Raw genomic sequence first — 23292 nt, 5'->3', positions numbered from 1 at the left:
TGAATTTATATACACTCTTTGCAAAAATAAGAGTATGCACAGAGATGGAATAAGTTGGGCCTATGCTCCTCTGCCACTTTTCACAGCAGGGTTGCCCCACGGGGTTGCCAGGTCTGGAGCAGTGTTCACTGAACGGGCAAGGCACTTCTTTACCCCGCCCCGCCACGTCAAAGACGCGCCCTGAGTGCATAAACAAGCGCACCCCCCGCTCTCACACGGACTGCTGTCTGTGAGAGATAAACAAAGAGCCGGTGACTTTTCAGGAACAGAGAAACCACTCCCCAAGCACCCGGAATCATGGAAATGGGTGAGATATGTACCACTTTGTGTCGTTTCTGTCATGGTCTCTGATCGAGCCTGAAACCGGATCGCGTTTTGTATTTGACAGCTCCCGATGACAGCTGTGGAAGCTAACAGGCTAAGCTAACACTGAATGAGTTAGCATACGAGACTATCATAGTGTTGGCATTATTTTACAGCGGTCAGCTATTATATGTTGTTACATTACAATAAGCTAAAACACACCGGCTGAAGACAAATCCGTTGCACTTGTTTTTTTCAACATCGTTGCTGTTGATGATGTGAATGAAATGTGTTAGCATCGGCAGCTAGCAAGTGTAGACTGGAGTTGCAAATACCTGCATCTGTCAAACTCTTTAAAGTGGCAGCGGTGCACTGTGGCATTGGTTTCGGCAACACCAAATAACAAAAAACAAACCAACTTTGTATTATTTGCTTGAATTTATCACACCGTGGTGTTTTGTAGAAGCGAAAGCACGGAATGTACAATATGTGACAAGTTTGATTTGAACTATCCACGTGTCTCAATCTCAGTTTTCACGATTTTCACGCCAGCCAATTGACAGAAAACGATTTCTGAAAATTCAATTTCTTTGACATTTTGTGGTTAATTTTAATAGTGTATTTTTTTCCACTCATCATTCATTGATGTCTTAATGGTACAAACAATAGTTTTGATGTTGGCTGCACAATGACACGTTGTATAACCGGGAAATTAGGAATTATGCAAGTCAGTCACTGCTTGAACTTTGCCCTATTTTGCTATTGAAAACTACATCTTTCCTCAATCTAACGCTTGCCTTTGATTTAAATGCGGCCCTTTTGCATTCAGATCCTCTCCCTTGAAATACCAAAAGCTCTTGGTACTTGTTTCAAACCACAGAGGGAAGTTGAATCTTGCCAGCTTGTATTACAAGGTCACCTGATTTATCAAAACTGCTACTGTTCAGGAAGGATGACTTTTCATTCTTATGTAATCGAAACTAAAGCCTGACACTAACTTTGTCAAGTTTTATACTAACTTGCAAATTAAATATATATATAAATATATATATTAAAGAGGTCTGTATACTTTCTGAACCTTCTACGTAACTTTATTGCCCTCCTGTGCCTGCTTGAGCTCCTCAACTGCTCAAAACTGAGCTTTACACTTGATGAGTTTTGACAGTGACCCTCTGTGCAGAGTTGCTTTGTGTTCGTGGAAAATAACAGAATGCAGCTGAGAGAGAAGGGTCAACTCCAGGCAGCATGCATGACTAGGCAATGTCCCTCTCAATGTTTAATTGCATGGCTTTATTATTTGACGGAGTCGCACACACACCACACCAGTGCCAGTTTGATTTCATCGCAGTGTTCATCACACGACTCCTGTTTTGCTCGGACTAGCTGGACTCCCTGGGTTTTCCAGTGGATTCTTTATTTGGAGCCAATTCAGACAATTGATTCCTGCAATGATAGTGATGTATCGTGTGCAATATTTACAAAACTGAACTGTACTTAACGAAAGCTTAACCATTGCTTAATTAGAGCTCGGACTAAAACCGTCACCAAACACTAAACTGCTAGTCCTACTGGTCTGGGGCTCAGCGCCAGTTCCAAGTTTGTTTGATTTTCTGTGTATTTCGTTATGGAAGTATACATTATTAAATAAGCTTTAAGTCCAATTAGCAATACATTGTACAGACCTGCCACTACCTGATCTTGTGGTTTTCTGTGGTCACAAATGGCTATGTCCATACCTTCTGGATGTTTAGTTTCCACTGTATCATGTATTTGTTTATTGTTGATCGTGGAACAAGCATTATGTCAGTCAGTGTTCGATAAAGGATGTTTTACGCTCCGTTTATGAATATTGATCGTGGGGTTTTCCGGCCATTATAACGATGTCGTATAACTGTGAGAGTGCCTATGGATCAGGCTCTAAGTGGGAACTGTCTGAGCCCAGTGCGCACAGGACACATGGGAATTAGGACATTCCCATCCCAGCGGAAATTCCTTTTTGGAGTTCATATCTGCACTAGACTTAACATTTAATTGTTATTTCAGTACATTGGTCAAAACATGTCTTGAATATCCCAATAATTAATGACAATGCAATTTGCAATTTGAATTTGAATTATTATCAAATCCCTATATTATTTACAGTACTGGTCAAAAGTTTAGAAACTGTTATTTTGTGTATTGTTTTTTCATTTTTACATGATCTGTTTATCTGGCTGCTGCAGGTACAGGTCTGAGCCAGGAGAAGGTGTCCCTCTTTCAGAAGCGGCTGAGGTCCGAGCCGCGGTACCTTTTGGCCCAGAACGTGTCCACGTGTATTGACCCGCTGGAGGTTTGTCTGCACCGACAGACCGTTCAGGACACAGTGCACATCTTCCAACACTCTATCCCCACAGAGGGCAAGCCTGTCACCAACCAGAAAAACTCAGGTATGCTTTACAAAGGATTTATGTAATGTGTTATAGAAAAAGAGATTTAATATGTGAGGTTTATGGCAAAGGAACACTGTGTAGATGGAACAATATGCAATGATAGTAAATACAGTAAAACAAGTACAATCTTAAATGTTTACAAGGAGTTATGTGATTAAAATAAAGTCATACTTAAACAATGCTTCTGTTTTCCTACTCAAGGGAGATGCTGGATCTTTTCGTGCCTCAACGTCATGCGACTTCCCTTCATGAAGAAGTTCAACATAGAGGAGTTTGAGTTTAGTCAGTCCTACCTTTTTTTCTGGGACAAGGTAAGACTTCAATTGCTACATCTGCTTTTGAATTGTGCAATGATATGCAAAAAACACCTTTCCATCACTTTGGTGGTAAGCGGTGGATGGCGTATTTGAACATGTTGTTTTGCAGGAGTGTGATGCCATGTGCCGTTTGTCATTATGTTGCACTCTCTTCAAACGCAGCCATTGTCCAACTTAAGCCCTTTTTTGTTTGTTGAGTTCACCACCTTTCCAGAATTACGTCACTCTGACATTGCCAAACATGCCTTCCCTTGTAAAAACCCAATTTTTACCATTTCAATTCAAAGTGAAATAAGTATTTTACATTCAGTACATGCACATTGTGAAACATATCACACCTATTGCAACAATTATGGCATTGAACAAAAGCATGTAACATTTATTGCAAATGCCAGTGCTGTAGTTAAAACCACACCGTCATTCCAGATTAGCCGGAGGTTTCAGTCACATGACCATTTCCTGTAATCTAATAAATAGTCATAGATATGCCACTGAAAGCCCGAATGAAATAAAGTGATGTTGAAAATGCTGCGTAACAAAGATTCTTGTTCCTCTTGCCTGTGTTCACCCTCAGATCGAACGCTGTTATTACTTCCTTCACGCCTGTGTAGAGACCGCTCAGAGGAAGGAGCCAGTTGACGGGCGCCTGGTTCAGTTTCTGCTTTCTAACCCCACCAACGACGGAGGGCAGTGGGACATGCTGGTTAACCTCATCGGTCAGTTCCTCTTTACGTAAATACTGCAGAGTGGTGAAGTTACAACGGTGGACACTCATTTGTTCACATCTTGTTGGTCTGCCAGACTCAACTCACTTGGTTAATCCGCATCAGTCTTTCATATAGATCAGGGGTTCCCAAACTGTGGTACGTCGTTTGTGTACGCAAAGAAATTTTGGAGAAAACAAAAAATCCCAATCTGATATCGATATTAACCCGTTTAAACCCGCCGCACGGAAAAGCGCTTATACAGGTGAAAGAGTGTTATCATTCGTAGTGTAATAAAACGTAGATCAGCTTGTTCTGAACCTAAATGTGTCCACTCCAAAACAGAGGAGCCTGTGCGCCGTCAGACTGATGGTGACTTCGGGAGACGCAGAGGGGGCGGGGCCAGAGTCCAAACCTGAGTCTGATGTTCAGAATGAGTGACAAAAGCAGCAGAGTCCTGGTCCACTGGGACAAAGCAAAACATTCAGCTTTACCCATTCACGCTAACAGCCTTGTTTTCAAAATAATATGATAATATCACCCAGACAAGCAAAAAAATATACAACGTGGAAAATCTGCTTGAGTTCATTGTAATAATGGAGGGAATTAACATAATATTACATGTGATATTCCCAGTGTTGTCAATCGCGTCAGAGTAGGGGATACGCGACTCGTCACCCAAAGCTTCAGGGGGTACGCGGCTCCAAAAAGTTTGGGAACCACTGATATAGATCACTTTCACAGGGCGCAGTAACAGCATTAGCCAAAAGGTAATGTAAAGTATGTCAGCGTTTGATGGAAACACAGAAGTGGACCTTTATTGTACTGCTTTATTACTGCCGACTTTGATAGATCATATATTAAGTTTAACGCAGCGATATTGAATTGATATCGATCAGCACCCACACTTTATGACATCTGCGTTGTGTTGGCAGATTTAAACTGTTGATGTGAGAAAAAAAAGGATTTAGTCTGCACTTCATCCACTCGTTTGTGGTGTAACTTTGACCAACTCGCTCCTGTTAGATGCTCATATGTTTTTATGCCTCCTACGGCATTTTATAACATTGATTTTTTTCAGTGAATTCTCTCATGTTGGTTCTTGGTTTGTTTCTCATTTGGTTGATGCACACCAGAGTCAATTTGTGTTCATCAGCTGCACACGCGTGACATATTTTGTCAACAGAAGCACCAGGGTTTGCTTCACCAGGGTTTGGCCTAAAACTTTAAAGATAATTTTGTGGACTACATAATCAAAATCTTACAGAAATAAACTAATTACAAACTATGCCTGTTTCATTAAGGAGTGAATGGCACAGATCGTTCTTTATAAAAGCAACAGGTAAATGGTTAGGATGCAGTGTAAAAAGCAGATGGTGATAGCCTGTCCTTTATGTTTATGCATTGATTTGAGTTATATTGTAATGGATCATGTTGTCTACTTTGACTCTGAAGCATTTTTCTTCTGTTCAGAAAAGTACGGCGTCATTCCAAAGAAATGCTTCCCAGAGTCCCACAGCTCGGAAGCGTCCCGTAGAATGAACGACATTTTAAATCATAAGGTGTGTAGCGACTTATAAGACCAATGCTTATTTCAGGAGAAGTGAGTGGCGTAACATTGTGTTGCTTTTCCAGCTGAGAGAGTATTGCCTAAGGCTCAGGAACATGGTCGCCAGCGACGCCTCTAAAGCAGAACTCGATGATGCCATGGACACCATGATCGAGGAGGTGGGACATGAACATCACACTCAATGTTTATAGAGGAAGGTGATCCATGATTTCCTACTGAGTATTTTGGGAGGGGCAAAGTGCAGAGACATTTAAGAAGCACACAAAACACACACACTGCTCTACTTTTGCTAGATGCTAAGTCAAAGTTGTAATAATAATGGTAATAACAGTAATAATGCAGCAAACTTGTGTATAGCACCTTACATACAACAAAATTAACTGAAGAAATTTAAGAAAAAGACAGTTTTATTGTGTAATCCTTCCTTTAAGCATAACAGCTCTTTTACTACATTGTAGTTTGAGGCAGCAAGGTCATAATATCTTGCTTTAGCTAAACTAGTCACTCCACGTTTGTTTCACACTGTAGAATTTAAATCAATAATCCTCTCGCTTCTGTGTGAGATAATACCTCTCAAATATTGTTCAGCTGCGCAACCGTAAACTGTAACTTCCTCCTTGGTTTGGTCTGCTACATTGTTTAACCAGAAGAGGGAGCTGTCAAATAAGCTTTCATACAGTGCCTCAACATCGCCAGGTATTACAGTACACTGTGCTTGTTTGACCAAGGTGGATTTTAAAATCACAGCCAGAAAAGTATACTTGCAGCTGAGCCTGTTAGCTTATTTATCTCTACAGTGAGCAAAGCTTCATTCATGAGTTAAACAACGAGAGGAAACGTATAAATTAAGGAGGTGTTGATTTTTTTTGTTACATCTTTATACTTTAACAGATTAAGAAAGTAGTGATACAGTAACAATGTACTTCTTCAGAAACGCAAGCAGCCATTTTAATAAGGACATTCACATTCATAACAACAAAACTCATGTGCTCAGCCCAGAAAACAAGAAAGACAGATAATAGAACACTGCAAATGGAGTTTGGCATTTTATAATAAGCAATTTCAGGTTTAATCATGGTTATATTTCAGTTGTTACTTCTGTGAGGTCATCTCTGGGCTATATTTTTTTCGTATTAGAACACACGATATCCCGTGCGTACTTCACTGGTTTCGTAGACTGATAGTGATCTTGTTTACAGAAACGGGCTCCAAACATATGACGCGTTGGGTTTTTACTGACTAAAGTTGGAACTGTTAACACGGTACTGTTTCTGCAGAGAAGCAGTGTTTGACTTTGAGGCCATGTGTGGACCGAATGTTGAGGCCGTACCTTGACTTGAAGCGGTTTCCATTTTGCCAGATGCCCTTTCTGATGCGACCCATTGAGATCACATGGAAGCACACTGAATAAAAATCGCTTTCTGAGTGGCAGAAAATTGCAAAGACTACGATTGCTTGGGTACAATATCCTTTGCCTACGTCGTGTATGGGACTGGGTTGATCGACTTGAGGACAAAATAGCAATGACCGTATATTCCGGACTATGAGTTGCTCCGGAGTATAAGTCGCACCAGGCTTGGCAACTACCTGGGCATGGAGGCATAACTGCACCGTTTACAAGCCTCTCCCGGCATCATGTTCAAGCTCTCATTTGCAAACTCCTTCCTCTAGCTGTGGCCATCGAGCTTTTAGACCGCGATTAGCTATTTTTGTAGCAAGAGTAACCTGCTTTTCACTAGTCCCTCACAAGTTTCTCACTCACACCAAACTTTGCCCTTTTTTTCAGTGGTACAGTAAGTAAGTAAGTGATTTATTTGTCATTGTACAACTGTACAGTAGTAGCAGATACCGGTACACAAGCCTAGAGCCCAAAAGCGACTTTGAGCATCTGGAAAAGCGCCATATAAGACTAATGCATTATTATTATTGTTATTATTATAGTCCGGAAAATACGGTACATATTTTTTATTTAAGCATGCCGCTCTACAAAACACTGTATCCTATTCATAGAGGTTTTACTGGGCCATTTTTGTCACTTTTTTGTGCTCCATATTTTTCTAAACTCATAAAACGCTTTGACGACTAAGTCTGTCCGATCAGCCCCATCGATCTCCGCTTTTGTTATTCTGATACTGTGCGTACACTGGCGGCATGTTTAAACCGCGTCCCTCACCTCGCCACACCTTCCTCCTCCCGTGGATGCTCACTGGCCGTCACCACCTCCTCCAGCTCCCAGTCTCGGGTTGTGTAACAGAGCCCGGGACAGACGGGAGAGAGGGGTAGAGGGGTTGGGGCGGTGGTGGGCGGCAAACTGTCCCGTGTTTGTTTGTGCACCTGGAAGTGGTTTGTTTTACGAAACGCCGCGCTGTCACGGCCACTGCTGATGTGGGATTTGCTCATGGCACAAGAACGACCGGAGGAAAAGTTTAAAGTCAAATTACGGAGCTTTTACGGGGATTGTTGTCAAGAATTTGCCCTCAAGCCTTTGACTCCACAATTAAAGGTGGTGCAGCGAATAATAATATATAGATAATGAATGTTTTTTCTGCGCATACTGACTAAGGTTGCCCAAATACCAATCTTTGACTGTATATTAAAGTTGGGTGGTGGTCTGCCCCATTTCAGTCAGGAGCAGGGCAGCTATGGCCACAAAAGTGTGTGGGAAGAGAATTAATAATGCAATATAAGGGATTAATACATCAAAATATGTATGTGGAAATAAACACTTTTCATGTTTTAAAACGATCTCTCAGCTTTAATTTTAAGTCACTTTTAAATGAAGCAACGGTAGATGAAGCCGACATGCACAAAATGGAAACTGCTACAATTAAACAAAGATTTGCTATAGCTGAAAAGGCATTGGATTAGCATTTATGTTTTCTCCTTTTGCGTGTTGCACTGGTGTTTGCTCTTGTGGTTAGCCTTTAAACAAGGAAAGTGGCATTTCCTCACAGCCATATGTTTGCATCTATGCGTGCACACGTGTTTTTCCCCATCAAAGCGTCGTGTCAGCCCTGGTTTGGCGTTGGGAAGCGGATGCTGTGCACGCTTCCTTCTCAGAAATGCTGTTTCTCATCACTCTCACCCCCAAACTCACAGCTCTGACAGACAACCGGGTCAACTCTGCTTTCACTTAGGCTGGATTTTATGGATGGACAGTTTTTAGATATTTGGGACAGGTGGATACGAATTTGATTTTATAGGGGGGGAGAGTGCCAAAAGCCGAACACGCAAGTCCAGTTACATGGCTCAGAAAATGTATTAAGGTGAAAGTGGAGAGTTCCCGAATATGAACTACTTTTTAAGTTCTTAACCCCGACTTTAACCAAGCACATTTTCAGTTTGGCTTTACCCAGATCTGAAATCTTTTTGGAAAAAAGCAACAAAATAGCAACAAAACAAGTGACAAAAAACACAACTAAAAAGTGACAAAAAACACAGCTAAAGAGCAACAAAAAATGCTAGAAAAGAAAAAATAACACAATAAATAAGCAATAAAAAACGTGACAGAAATGCAACAAAAAAAGCGCAAAAAAAAATCAACAAAAAGCGACAAATACGCGACATAAAATCAACGAAAACATGACAAAAAACACTTCCAAAATGTGAAATACACGTGGCGAGAAACGTCTTCGGTCAAGAAGCTTTTAGATTGGAGTAAAGCCGAACTGCATTTAAAGCTGCACTCGGTTAAAGTGACAGTCTGGCAGTCTAAATATTAAACAAATTGTATAAAATGTGCTCAATCGACCACCTGGTCTTGTGCATGTTGATGTAAATATACTGTGTATTATTATAAAGAAATTTTGTTAAGTCCTTCATTCCCGGATCTCAGCAACTAATCAGTCTAGCATCCTCCTGCGTCGACCAATGAGACGAGCTTTTCCTGTGAACCAGCCTGTCCTGTCCAATCGGGAGGGAGCTTGATCATTTCCTTTTAAAAAAATTGTTCCAAACAAAGAAGGACTTTCCAGTTAAAGACGGGAGGAATTTGATTTGGAACGTCACTATATCCCTCCTCACTTTGCAAACTTACAGACTATCACTTTAAGAGGTTAAATTTGAAATGTAAACTGTGGATCAAACAAAATGCCTTTCAAGAGTCGTCGCAGAATCAAATGAATATTCTCACCTTACTGTTTTAGTTTCAGCTCTGCATTTGCGTGAGAACTCTAGTCTGTGCCCATAACTAACCCTGACTTACGCTGATCCGAGTCCGTCACCATTCATCTTCAAGGCGTTTTGAAACCAGCACCTGCAGTATCTGCCCGTCCTCCATCTTTCTTCCTGTGACAGTGCCCATATGGTGATTTATCAAGGGAGCGGGGATTAGTTTCAAAGCGTGCTTCCTCCTGGTATATCTGGGTTTTCTCCACGTCTTTGTGCCTCTCTTTACATGGATGGAAATGAGGGGGATATTTTTGACTCCCAGATGCGATCCTCAAGCTGTAACTGGACCAAATAAACTACCATAACTAGGCTATTAATACTTATAAAGTTAGACTTTGTACCGATTTCTAGACCTGTAGTCTTGAGGCTAAATGTTCAAAGAAACATTTTCAAATTATATACTATATATAGGAGGGCCCTTTACTTCAGCGTTCACTTCATTCCTGACTTGTTGTGGACGATGTGGGTGGCTTCCTGTGTATGTCTCAATTTTAGGGGTCTGCGGCAATAGCCTTGGCAGTTTTGACCTGTCAGGCTAAAATTACCTCAATTGTACAACGGCCACATGTGTTGCTTGTTTACAAAACACGCAAGTTTAATCAAAACCCAGATCATTTTTATCCAAACTGTTTTGCATGCGGTCATTTGCTTACACTCACTTGTCCGGCTTCTAGACAAAAGTTATACATTGTCCAGATTAGAGACGGGGGCAGGCCAGGTCTCGACTGAAATAATTATATCCTGGCTCAAAGAGATTTTGAAAACGGGAACATTGAAAGTTTCAAAGCACAGTAAATGGTATTCTTAATTTCACTTAATTGTTAACGTTTGGGGGGACTTGAATTCTGTACGTAACCGCGTGTGCTCGTATGAAAATCGATTAGTGTTGGAACAAGTGCACAAAAGGTTTAAATCAATACGCTTTTGAAATGTGAGGAATTCCAAAGGGTTCACAGACATTGTCCTCGCACTGTATGTTGTAGTTTGGTTTAGTTAACTGAAAAAAATCGCACTTTGAACAAAATGAAAACATGTTTAATTCCCGCCCTGGCCCAGATGGTTAATTTTTTTGATCTCGTGTCTTCCTGTCGTCAGCGCTTACCACCGCATCCTTCAGTCCGTCATCGCAGAGGCAGGTGTTTCAATATTGGCCCTCCTCTGATGTCACTGATGTGTTTATGCCTGCATGTGTGGGCACCGGGCACAGAGCGGGAGGTTCGGCTGAAAATTAGCACCTTGTTCTGATCACTTTTGCTGACGTTGTGTTTTACAGCAGCTGTATAAGCAGGTTTAGCCAAGTTTAAAAGTGCAAGAGACCTAAACAACTGCTTTCGGATTTCACTGTGGCAATCCCGTAATTGTAAGAGAAATGTTGTGCACGACGTGATGAACGTGAGCAGGAATGCCTAAGTTTGTTTTGCAGTTTGAGCGTGTCAAAAGGCACTGGTTGAGGGTGAAGGAGGTGTCTGTCTTGTCCCGCTGCCAAAGGGGCATAAAACCTAGAAGAAGCAGACGGAGAGATGGACGTAGCGGTATATACTAACCCTGATCCAGCCTAAACAACAGGGATTGTACTGATGCCTTTGTTGTCTCTTCTCAAATGTCTATTTTGTCTGCCACTCTGATGAAAATGATTTATTTGAGTGGCCACTTATGTTTGCTTTGCTCAAGTTACAGCACCACATACATCATGCAATAAACAAAAAATACGCAAAGTTGGGATACAAGGAACGTTGAAGGCACTGCTCCGATTCCTCATGGATTTTACTGCATTACTAGCCGCAAGCTAATGAAAGTAACTGGAATCTTTACCCTTTTTAACCCTCTTGGTCGACATTGTGATTGATTCCTAATGGTCCGATGTTCGCTTGCGCTACATTTTATAGCTCTGAATAAATCACTGTCCTGAAACACTTTTATTTTCCTTCAACAATGGCCAACAGTGCATGTTAATTTCCCAGCTCTCTAATCATATTTGATAGCAAAAGCATGTGCTGCAGGGAGTAAGAAGGGGTGAATTCCTGGGAAAGCTGTATCCGGGGGTTAGAAGGGGCTGAATTGAAAGACTATGATCCAAACAACCCCGATTAACCCACGAGAACTGGATCTGAACTCTCGATCTGACGAGAGGCAGAGCAGGCAGGAGGAAGGGGAAAGTTGAAGCATATCGTCTTTTGTGTCTGATAAAATAGATGAGTTATGCACGGATTATTGAGGTTTATGTTTATTTATTTTTTCTTAGGTGTTCAGAGTGGCCAGTGTTTGTCTAGGCAGCCCCCCGGAGACCATCTGCTGGGAGTACCGCGACAAAGACAAGAACTTCCACCGAATGGGACCCCTCACGCCGCAGGACTTTTACAAGGAGCATGTCAAACCCCTTTACAACATTCAGGACAAGGTGGGGGTCACTCATAACACAGGGCTGTTCCCGGGAGTGAATAAACCATAGCCCCCCCTGATTAAGGTTTTTACTCTGTAATAGCATTGTTTTTGCAATATTGGCTAGCGCAGTAGTATAAACTTGAAACTACATGTGTCACAATGAGGTTCTAGTAGAGCTTTACACTGTCTTTTGTTTTTGTCATCTATGCACTTGATTTTGGATCAGTTTGGCTAATTCATGCCAGATAGAGCCTATTTAAACAGAAAAATAACATGGATTGTCTTATAAATAGGGATGAACGATACCCAATATCGATAAGAGTATCAGTTTGTAAGTAATATTTACAGGCTACTTTTGATTGAGGATGCCAGCAGAGTTAGAAAACAAAAATCATACACCAAAGTCCTTCCTAGAGTGAAAGATTATAAACCAAGGCACTCGTATAAGCAGCACAAGGTAGTACTTTATTGCCACTCCAATTTATGATTTTCATTAAGTGCTCAATTTACTGTAAGGCAAGTCTCTGCTCGGTTTGGTTGATTCCCAAAAAATCTATCAATATCAGGAAGCTGGATTTTCACCGTATCGTATTTTCCCGTCTTTTTTCTTCACATTGTTATTGTTCCATGTCTCTGTCATCAGATCTGCCTTGTGAATGACCCGCGGCCGCAGAATCCTTACGGGAAGCTGTACAGCGTGGAGTTTCTCGGGAACATGGTCTCAGGCCGTAGCACTCTTTACAACAATCAGCCCATCCAGCTGCTCAAAAAGGCGGCAGCAGATTCTATCAAAGACGGAGAGGTAGGGGCTCGACATAAAACGCTGTTCGCGTCTGCCAGTATCGTAAATCTGAACTTACCCAATGTTTTGACTGTCCCACGCTTTCTAGGCCGTGTGGTTCGGTTGTGACGTCGGAAAACATTTTCATGGGAAGCTGGGAATAAATGATATGAATGTGTGAGTATAAACTAAAGCAGTGTAAAGTTTGTGTAAGAAAACCAACTGTTCTGTCGCAAAATGAATTGTCTGAAAGGTTTACAAATTTGTGTTTCACAAAGACTAAACAGTAGGTTTACAAAAACGCAAAAACCTCACACAGTTCTTCTACTAAGAAATTCACCAAAGAATGGCAGTTACAATTCCATTTGAAAATCAGATCATTGTAGCAATGATCAACATTAAACAAAATGATCTTTGGTCAAACCTTCTTTTGAAAGGTTCATTAGTTATGTCCGAGTTACTGGCGCCAGGCTAAATTTATCTCCTGAACCTGTTCACTGTGAACGTCTGGCACCATCTGTGCCGAAGCTCATCATCTCTGCAGCGCTCTGAGCTCTGGTTATTCTCATTGAAATGTGCAAGAAAAGTTATGAAGTTATGTTCATTGTCCAGTGTCATTACCGCAGTAGTGTAAAATAGAACCACAGATTGTACAGGCAACACCGCCTGGTGCGAGAATCACATCCTCAGTCATGAAAAAATGTCCCAGGCTCGATTTCTTTGCATTGGTAGACTTTATTGTGCCAAAGGTAGAGGGGTTTTCTAGAAAACACATGTTTATGTACAGGAAAAAAAAATCTAGGTAATATTGAAATCTAGTTGAAATCCCCACACAAAACTAAGCTCATTAGTATCTTTTGATTAAACTTGAATGTGTTCTTCTTGTGTGTTCCCAGGTTTAATCATGAGCTTGTATTTGGCGTCTCTGTGAAGAACCTCTCGAAGGCGGAGCGACTGATTTTTGGAGACTCGCTCATGACCCACGCCATGATCCTGACCGCCGTCACAGACAAGGTACGCACTCGCCACGGCACAGGTGCGTCACTGTCCCCAAAGCGCGTGCAAACACGGGCTAGTATTGCATCAAACATTGCACACTGTTTATGCCACTTTAATGGGCTGCAGTTTCTCACAGTGCTGTCAATTTCATTCATGTAAACAAGCCCAGCTGTCCCGACACGTTTTTGACTGGTGATTCCGCTTGTCCTATTGCCCACCTGGTCATATACATGCGCTTTCTGTCCCTCAGGAGGGGAAAGAGGGCTACGAGAAGTGGAGGGTGGAAAACTCGTGGGGAGACGACCGCGGAAACAAAGGTAACATTTCAAAATATTAATACACAAAGCTGTTTTCCAAGTCACAACAGCTGACATATTTCCACATGAATATAAACACAAATGTATTTGTTTATACCCTGGATATATTAAACCTATACAGAATTCCCTCACCTTTCAAGTGAAAGTATGTGAGTTTCCTCTCTTGGAAACGTCCTGTGGAAAAAAAAGCCTTCAGCATGTTCTCGATCAAGCTCCTATTGATTCACACATCAGTGCACCCGCTTTATCTGGGGCTGGGTCGCAGCATTCTAACCACAGACGCCCAGACATCCATCTTCAGCTTCCTTAGGAAATCCCCTCGTGGGATATGCCCTTAACATTATCAGGGAGGCATCCGAAACAGACGCCTCTCGATGTGGAGGAGCAGCAGCAGCTCTACTCCAAGCTCTTAACAGCAAGTGCTCTTAGACAGCCACATTCCGGTTATGTCCCAGAGCTCATTACCACAGGAGAGTAGGAACATGAAATCCTCCGACAACAACAGTTCGATACATCTCACGCTCGGTCTTTCCCACATTTTTTCCTTTTTCCTCTCTGCCTTGTCATGAAACCATCCTCACCAGTTTTGTTTTCACTGAACTATAAGCAGTATCGGACTAAAGGCTTCCCCGTGTGGCTGCTTTATAAACTTATAATTGGCTGTGTCCTGGTAGTAATACTCACTTTGTGTTTTTGTTTTCCTTAGCTCAGAGCCTTTGGGGGGGAAGTTGCATAAAGTTAATGTTATAAAATGAGTCAACCTCAAACCACTGGAGAAACCACAGTGACTTTGTTCATTAGACCTCTCGGTGGCTGGGGAGTTTTGTTCGCCACAACTTGGCTGTGATAACCGAAGTCCGGTGGTTTCGCTACCACTATAACGTCATTTAAGGCAGGTTTTCTGCAATACACAAATGCTGTTATTGAATTTTATCAGATTTGACGAATGACAACTTTTTAAGTATGGGGAAAGGAATGGCAAAGAGGTTGAATTTTTATATACCGAACTTCAAACCTTTCTTAACACTTTCATTTTCACACGTAGAATTTAAAATATTCCCCCGCTTTGAAACGTCAAGGCTCTCCTGGCTTTTGGGAAAACATCTGCAGACCTCTTTTGTCAAGTCGAATTTCTTTCACACATATTCCGTTGCATAAACATCAGGGCAGTCTGTCGGCGGCCAAATTAATAAAGTTTGAGAGAACAAAACGTTTTTGAAGACGTGGATCTCCCCTGGGAATCCGGCCGCTTTGTTTGTTTGACAAAAGCTGGAGGGGAAAAGACACACAAGCAGAGGCGGTAGGGAAAACACCGCGGGAGAGAGGAGAGGGTTTTTACACACGGGGACGATGACGGACTTCGGGTTTAAAATGACAACGCGTACATTGGGAAAGAAATGCTGCAGAAATGTCAGGATTAATCAATTTAATCATTGTCAATTGCACCATATTCCTTTTTTTTGTTTTGTTAACCATTTAACCCCCACCTTAAGCAAGCACATTTTCTCCTGTTCGGGATAACCCAGATATAAAAGCTTCTTGGGACAAAAAGAAACATGAACATGAAATGAAGAAAACAACACGGCAACAATGCAAGGACAAAGACCCATCATTTGTATAGATCTTAGCTTTCAAATGAGGCGTGATACTGGCCTATAGGTTGTAAACTCCAGTCGAGAAACTTTTTTAGATTTAGGTAATGGTGAAATGGAGAAAACGACAGATCAATTTGAGCAACTGTCCACAGCATTTGACTTGCATACCAGTCTTTACACTAGTCCTAAGTTACTTTTATTTAGTCTTTATTTGATTCATAGTTTCAAATCACTGGAAGGGTCAGTGGAGGTTCTCTTAATTCAGGATTGTATTTATCTAAGGCCTCACATCGTTTTCAGAGCTTTTATTTCCTCCTCGTCCCTTAAGGGGCTCTCCTGAGAGGTGTAACTTTCTGTTTTCTCCATCTTTGAGCCATCAATCACACTGTTATGGCTCTGATTTCAATGTAGTTCTTTACACTTTGTCCGAGAAGAATTTTCTTTCTGAATCTGAATGTTAACCCTTACCACAGTTTTTGGGTAAACGTTTTCTATTCCTGTGAATCGATCGGACCCAGTGGGTTGTGGGTAATACCACTGAGGGCTTCTTGTATGGCACCCATGGCAAGAGACAAGTGAAAACGACTAAAGGGTGGTTGTTTCCTTTATTGACATGTGCCTTTTTTGTGCAAGTGCAAATCTAGAAAGCAAAACCCAATCTTCAAATGTAGAATAATTTATTTTTTTCTTTATTTTCCATGTTATGTATGTTGAACAGAATCTGCCTCTCCCTCAAAACAAATAGTGACGCCCAACACTCTCTGTGCCACCCAACACGCTTCCAGGAAATGTTCCCCTGCAATCGGAGTCAGACACCGCGGCGAGCGTTTAAGATTTGCATTTTTGAAACACGCACACAGCCGTCTCAGACACGATGTTTTGAAGTGTGGCATGTTTTTGTGGTTATTCTGACGTCTTTGATATCGTCAAACAATGAGGGTGGTGAGAAGAACTCAAAGGAGTTACATGGCTGATATGAATAATTTATACAAGCTTGGATACCACTTGGATACCACCTTTTCCTCACATGTTCCAGGCAAGAAATGTCACTGCCAGTCAATTACAGAACATGAACGATCCTGTTTATTCATCATTGTTATGGTCAAGTCAAATGTACGTGTTTTAATGCCACAAACACAAAATCTGCATCTTGTAATTTCATTTCAACCATTTCATCAAACAGGGGGAAGACAGGACAAAAGTGGCTCCCAAAATTTACTTTTGAATATCCAATTTTCCCCTAAGTTGTACACTATTTTTGCTAAAAACTGCAGTTGAAATATGTTTCAGACCCCATTTTTGTCTTTTTGATAGATTTTCTCCTAAGAAATTAAGATTTAATGCTAGTTGAAAATTTGAAATCCAATGCAATGCTTTTAATTACATTTAAGGCCCCAATTTCTAACTTTTTAGCAGCGCTTTTTAGCACACAAAAACACTCGCAGACAAAAATAGTCTGAAGGTGCGTACACACCAAAAGCGTCCACGCCTCCAACTTCCATGTTAACCCTATGTAGAGGCGCTTCAACGCGCTTCGAAATGCAAGCAAAGCTGTCCGCGCGTATTGAGCGTAGCAAACGCGAGCGGATGAGGAAGGACGCGCGTGAAAGCCAGGGAGAACAGCGCGGTGAGCGAACAGGGAGGCCGCGCCCACTGCTTCATGCACTCAAGTAATCCAAGCCACACGTGCGTTCATTTATGCCTTGTTAACCAATCAGGGATACTGACTGGGCTCAGGCGTCACCTGTTACCTGCAACAAACCATGCCCGAGTCGGACTCGGTTCCGGACTTTGGCCGCTTGGAGGAGGTGGGCGGAGCGCGGCTCGGTTGCTCGTGTATGCGCACACGCACAGATACAAGCGGCTGTTGTATGGGCGGGTGCATTTGTCACGTAAAACAGTGAGAAAAGGCTGTATTTATCAAACAGAGCAGCGGCTGCCTCGCTCTCGTCTCCCCGGCCCCCGACCGCTTCTCTCCCGGGCGGCTCCCCGGACCCCCGGCCACATACCGCTCGTCTCCCCGACCGCTCACCCCGACGCCCTGGACGCTTCACGCGCGTCTCGGGCTGACTATACGGGGAGCGGCTGCGCTTCTCCCGCCCTCTCTGCTACTGTACCCGGTTTGGCCACAGGCTTTAGTGGGACAGATAAAACCTGCGGGTGCATTTAGATCACTTGTGATTTTGGTGCGTTCGTGTTAAGTGCTTTGTTGTAACGTAAAGCGTAAACTTCCAAGAGTTCGCCAACATAAAGCTGTTTAACCAGTGGCCGAAGCAGCAATGAATGACATAAACTGAGAGTCAGATCTTCTGTTCAGGCTGTATATGACTCCAAAGAAAGGCTCAAAGCGGCAGGTGCCGTGTGTGAGTGCGCCCTCAACAACCGGTGGCCAGACACGCCTCCCATGTATGACGCTTGCCAACCTTCACGCGCCAGCAAACAGGCGTTTGTCGCGTGTGTGAAGCGGCGTTGTTTGGCGTCCAACGAGAGGCAGATGGGGCGTGGACGCACGTTTGGTGTGTACGCACCTTTAGAGTTGTAAAAACCTGCTCTAAAATCATTGGAGTTCAGTTGAGGGATCTGTCTGTTTCCTGTGACCAGCAGATCTCCAGGAAAGCCAAGACAATTCTTGCTTCACCAGAGCATGTCCTATATGGTGAATTCTCATTGTTGCCTTCAGGGCGTCGTTAGGCCTTGCCATGCGGTAAGAGGAACCGCTATATGAAATCTTTTGTCCCGGAGGCCATACGACTCCTGAACTCTCCTTAATTTAATTTGAGGTTGTCACCTGCCTGTGTTTCAGACAGACTGTATCTATGTGTGAGCTCCACTTGCTTGCTTAGTTCATGTGGTTTGTGTGGCTGTTTTGTATATTTTATGTTTTCTGCTCTAAAGGAATTCCCCCATGTGGGATAAATAAGGTTTACTGAACTGAACTGAACTTATCCAAGCACGTCCTCCTTATTTAAACGGCTCCACATTTTGGACACAACCTCTTGCAATTGAGACATTGTTCTAGTTTTTATCAGGGCGGGCGTGTTGAGGTGATGGCTGATGTGGGTTGTTGGGTCGGGAAGTGCACATGTTTCCCACATCATTTAGCTGCCTAAAACAATAATACAAGGTTATGGGTGAGAGTGCTGATAATGAGCGCTTGAACTGACGGCCTAAGTCATTTGTGTCACGAAGGCACACGCAGAACTGGATGGACGATGAGACAAGAAAATGGCTAGACACTTGACCTACACTCGTCTCCTCTCTCCTCACAGGCTACCTGATCATGACGGACGACTGGTATTCCGAGTTCGTGTACGAGGTGGTGGTGGACAAGAGGTTCCTCCCTGCAGAGGTCCTGGAAGTGATGCAGCAGGAGCCCGTGGTGCTTCCTGCCTGGGACCCAATGGGAGCGCTGGCTTAACGGGAAAATTCGGATTCAGCCCCACAACTGTCCGGCCTTTTCCTCTGCTGCTTTTATCTCTACACCTCCTCCCCTCCCCCTCACCTTCAAATCAAACTCTTCTAGATAAAATAATAAAGGTTTTGATTTCTTTTTTTACCAGACTTCTTTGTCTTTGTGAGTTATATTATTGCAGATCGGGTGTTTTACTGGTTACTCACTGTAAAATGGGTCAATTAGGCAATACCAACTTTTCAAGTACTTTATGGAAACCCCTGGCTACAACTGTTGCCCATAATGTTGTTGGAATTATTTCAATTCTCCAAAACCTTTAGACGGTCCAGATTGACGTTAACGTCCTCATCCTCCCATAAATATATCAGATTTTGACTGATTTACCACATAGGCTTAAGTAAACCTTACATTTGGTAACCGTGCAGCTCCTTAATATTTCAACATACATGCAGTGCACAGGTCACTTACATTTAAAAGTGTAAGTATTTTTGTCTTCTAGCCAACATAAAGCTGCTCTCGTGTGATTTTTGTCTCAATGTGGACTTTATCAAGAAGCCGCAGGAAGCCGCAGGAAGCCCCCTCCGAAACCAATGAATCACACGTTGGAATTAAATGCAGGTGTAGAGGGCCTCGTACCTCAACCCAAAACACAAGACGTATGGTTGTCTTCAGCCTTATTTCAACTTTTATGCGATAATAATGTCATGCCAAGGTGTTATTCAGGAGCCGATCAACAGTGGATATCAGCACAGTACATTTTTTGCTCTATATTCAAGGCACAGAGGAAAAGTTGAGGCGGGTTTTTTGGCTGCTCAGTAGTAGCTTTCTGAAGTGGTGCATCTTTGAGTCGTTTATTCACACAGTACTACTTTAATTTGAAGTTGTACTCATACTTAGGCGACATGAGTAAAACATTTTGTTACTCTCCACTGTGAGTAGAAGTCATGATTTTATGTTTTAGTGAACGTTATGACAGTTCACTGTTCATTTTGCTCAGATGAATTCCGTATAAAGACTAACGGTTTAGATGGTGCACTTGGCATGACCTGTGTTAAATGTAATGAAAAGATTGAGAGTGCAGGTTGCTCGTACACGTTAAGTTTTTAGATTAAGTTCTTTAAAGACCTAAACACTTGAATATTTTTGCACTAGAGCGCATTTTGACACAGTACAGCAGAATTGTGCACGTCTGTTTTATTCATTACCAAAATAAAGATTTTTTATTTGAAAAAACATTAAAATTAGAGCTTTTATTTACCATTTTCCTGCCTTTGCATTTAACCCATTCTCCAACCACAGACTGGCAGGATCAGCGGGCGAGCTCAGTGAGCACTCCAGATCTTAAGCCAGGATGTTTTAAGGAATAGCCTACCTAGCAGCTGAAGGATTAGCCTCCTGTGCGAGAGAGTGAAGATAATGAAGAATGCATGCTGTACAGCCTCATACAGTGTGATCCATATTTCTTTGTTTTGCCCAAATGACAACAATGAAGGAGCAACGTGTCCTTAACATCTGACACACTGAGGGGAATGCATTGTACTTGAAATTATACAATTATCTTGCATTATAAAAATCTGCACAGTGACTTTTTAACAGTGACTGCTTTTGCTATTTTTCAAGGTTTGTTGATGCACTTTACAAATCTCAAAGTGTAACAGTAAAATGTAAAAGTAGCCAATGGTTTAAAAGTATACAGCACTGAATAAAAAGATGTTTTTTAAAAGAGTCTGCAGACTACGTGGTGCCCTGGATGTTCTGGAAGGGCATTCCAGAGCCGCAGGGCTGTAGCCTGAAAGGCCCCGTCTCCCATGGTGCGGAGATTGGTTTTAATTTTTGAGTGGGTGACGGAGGTGACTGCCTGTGCTGTGGAGTCTTCTGGTGGTGATGTGGGGGGTCAGGAGTTTGGTAAGATATGATGGGGCAGTACTGTGGAGGCATTGGTGGGTGAGGAGACAGATTTTGTACCCTGTGCTGGATTGGGGAGTCAGTGCAGTGAGCGGAGTATGGGGGTGACGTGCTCATCAGGACCCTGGCAGCGCTGCTCTGGATGAAGACTCTTGCCAGGGATTGGTGATGAGGAGTGCGCGTTGCATTAGTGTAACCTGGAGGAGATGAAGGCCTGGACCAGCTTCTCAGCGTCTGCAAGAGAAAAGGACCAACAGAGTTTGGAAATGTTGCGTAGATGAAAACATGTAATCTTACAGATTAGACACTTACATTAAATGTTAGGTGGGGATCAATTCAACCCCAGATTTGTGATAGTGGACGAGAGCATGGTACTGACCAAGAGAGTGAATTTGATTTTTAGAGCCAATAAGGATGACCTCAGTTTTAGGGCCGTTTAGCTGGAGAAAGCTCTCAGTCATCCACACCTTTATCTCCTCCAGGCAGTTTGAAACCACTTAAGAGTAGTTCCACAGAGTCTGGTGGTGTGATGAAGACAGTGCAGCTGTTTAACTACATTTATTTAAAAAAAAAAAATATATATATATATATATATATATATATATATTTAGTTGAGTTTTATAATCGGGGGTAAAATATATCGAAATTGTATATCAAGTTTTTAATAGAAAAAAATCAAAAGATTTTTTTTTTTTATAAAAATTCGATCAAAGATATTTTTGTAGGAAAAAAAGACAAAACAAATCTGCGACCTCTAACCTTTATACATTGTACCTGCCAAATTTAGAACAGTGTAATCTTCTTTGCAACAATCTGTAATAACTTGTACTGTGCATTAGTAGTTTGGAGGAACATAATGTTTCAAGACACAAGGGTTACAACTTACTTACTTGTGTCTCATTACATTATGTAGCTCTACATTACATTGTACTAAATTTGGCAGGTACAATGTATCAAGGGTAGAGTCAAATAAAGTCACAACAGTCCGATACAGTGACCGCATCACTGCTGACGCCGCACCGATCTGTCTGTCGATCTCACGCTCCGCTTCTCACTCGTGAACAAGACCCCGAGATACTTGAACTCCTCCACTTGAGGCAAGGACTCCCCACCGACCTGTAGAGGGGAAACCACCTTTTTCAGGTGCAGAACCATGGCCTCGGAATTGGAGGTGCTGATCCTCATCTCAGCCACTTCACACTCGGCTGCAAACCGCCCCAGTGCACGCTTGAAGGGCCTGATTTAATGATGCCAACAAAACAACATCGATTCGTCTGCAAACAGCAGAGATGAGATCCTGGTTTCCAAACCGGACACCCTCCGGCCCCTGGCTGCGCCTAGAAATTCTGTCCATAAAGGTAATGAACAGAACCGGTGACACAGAGACCAACAAGCACTGGGTACAGGTCCGACTTACTGCCAGTAATGAGAGCCCAGGACTTCATTTGGGTCGAGGATCGCCCAGTGTCTTGACGGACAGCCAATTGGAACCTCCTGCTCAGTGCTTGTAAAGGGTTTTTTTTGTCTTCCACTTGACTTTTATGGTCTATTACCCCTTGGATCTTTTCAGAAATTCTAAACGCGTCCCATTTCAGCAGCGATGGCGCGCTGCTTATGCGTTCAAATGTTGTTTTTTTTCTTTATAAAGGACGTCATGACAGTGTGAACACTTGTGAATACTTGACACCGAATCCACATTTTTGCACAGATGTGGCATGAGGTCCTAAACCTTTGATCAGTTGCAAAACAGCTAATATCAGTTTAATTGTGGTTTTCAATAAAAGGTGTCAGCAGCCTCTACCAGCTCTGGTGACCCTGGGAAAAGAGGGGCGCTCGTGAGTGCAAATTGCGTACGCAAAACAATACGCCAAACTCACCCGCGAGGACGTTCCCAGCTGACCAGGCGCCAAAACCAGCCACCGGAGCACTGAACAGAAAACGCTGTTGAGCGCACATTATTCACACATGGAGTTTAAAGGGCGACAACAGAACTCACCGACGGGGAGAAGAAAGAGTGGTGATTGCATGAGGTGACCACAGCGTGTTTTAACCCTGGTTAGTCAAGCGTCAAATCCCGCTCTGCGTTGAACGCACCTGGCTGCTCATCAGTTCAGCCCGTGGGAGCTGCACGTGTGGAGGCGGTTGCGTTCAACGCAGAACAGAGAAGTTTACGCACACACGTAAACCAGGCATAGCGTAGCTTGTGAGCCCCCAGTCAAGGCCCCCCATTAACAACCCGTTATTCTGAAGTCTGCAGTAAACGCTTGATGATTTCCTAATGATTTGGATGGTGCAGTTACATCATCTATCCACCAATGCTCCGTGGCGCTGTTCATCTCCATCCTGCTGCATGCTTTAGTGAGTCATGGTTCCCTAATGTTCACTTACAATGAGCAGTGGACTTTTTT

The 23292-nt window shown here is 42.6% G+C and overlaps 1 protein-coding gene across 1 annotated transcript; it reads left to right on the top strand.

The window, feature by feature from the left end:
- The first annotated feature begins 81 nt into the window (after window positions 1-81).
- Window positions 82-19128, top strand: blmh (bleomycin hydrolase). The gene is made up of 12 exons (XM_079566399.1): window positions 82-307; window positions 2526-2729; window positions 2934-3043; window positions 3624-3765; window positions 5227-5315; window positions 5389-5481; window positions 11736-11891; window positions 12519-12677; window positions 12766-12833; window positions 13553-13670; window positions 13906-13972; window positions 18837-19128. The coding sequence occupies exons 1-12, from the start codon at window positions 298-300 to the stop codon at window positions 18983-18985; spliced, it is 1365 nt and encodes a 454-aa protein (XP_079422525.1). The 5' UTR covers window positions 82-297; the 3' UTR covers window positions 18986-19128.
- The last annotated feature ends 4164 nt before the right edge of the window (window positions 19129-23292 follow it).

This window comes from Gobius niger (genome assembly GCF_951799975.1).
Source record: "Gobius niger genome assembly, chromosome: 1".
Classification (NCBI taxonomy): Eukaryota; Metazoa; Chordata; class Actinopteri; order Gobiiformes; family Gobiidae; genus Gobius; species Gobius niger.
The sequence above is the reverse complement of the archived record's forward strand: the minus strand, read 5'-3'. Positions and strand labels throughout refer to the sequence as shown.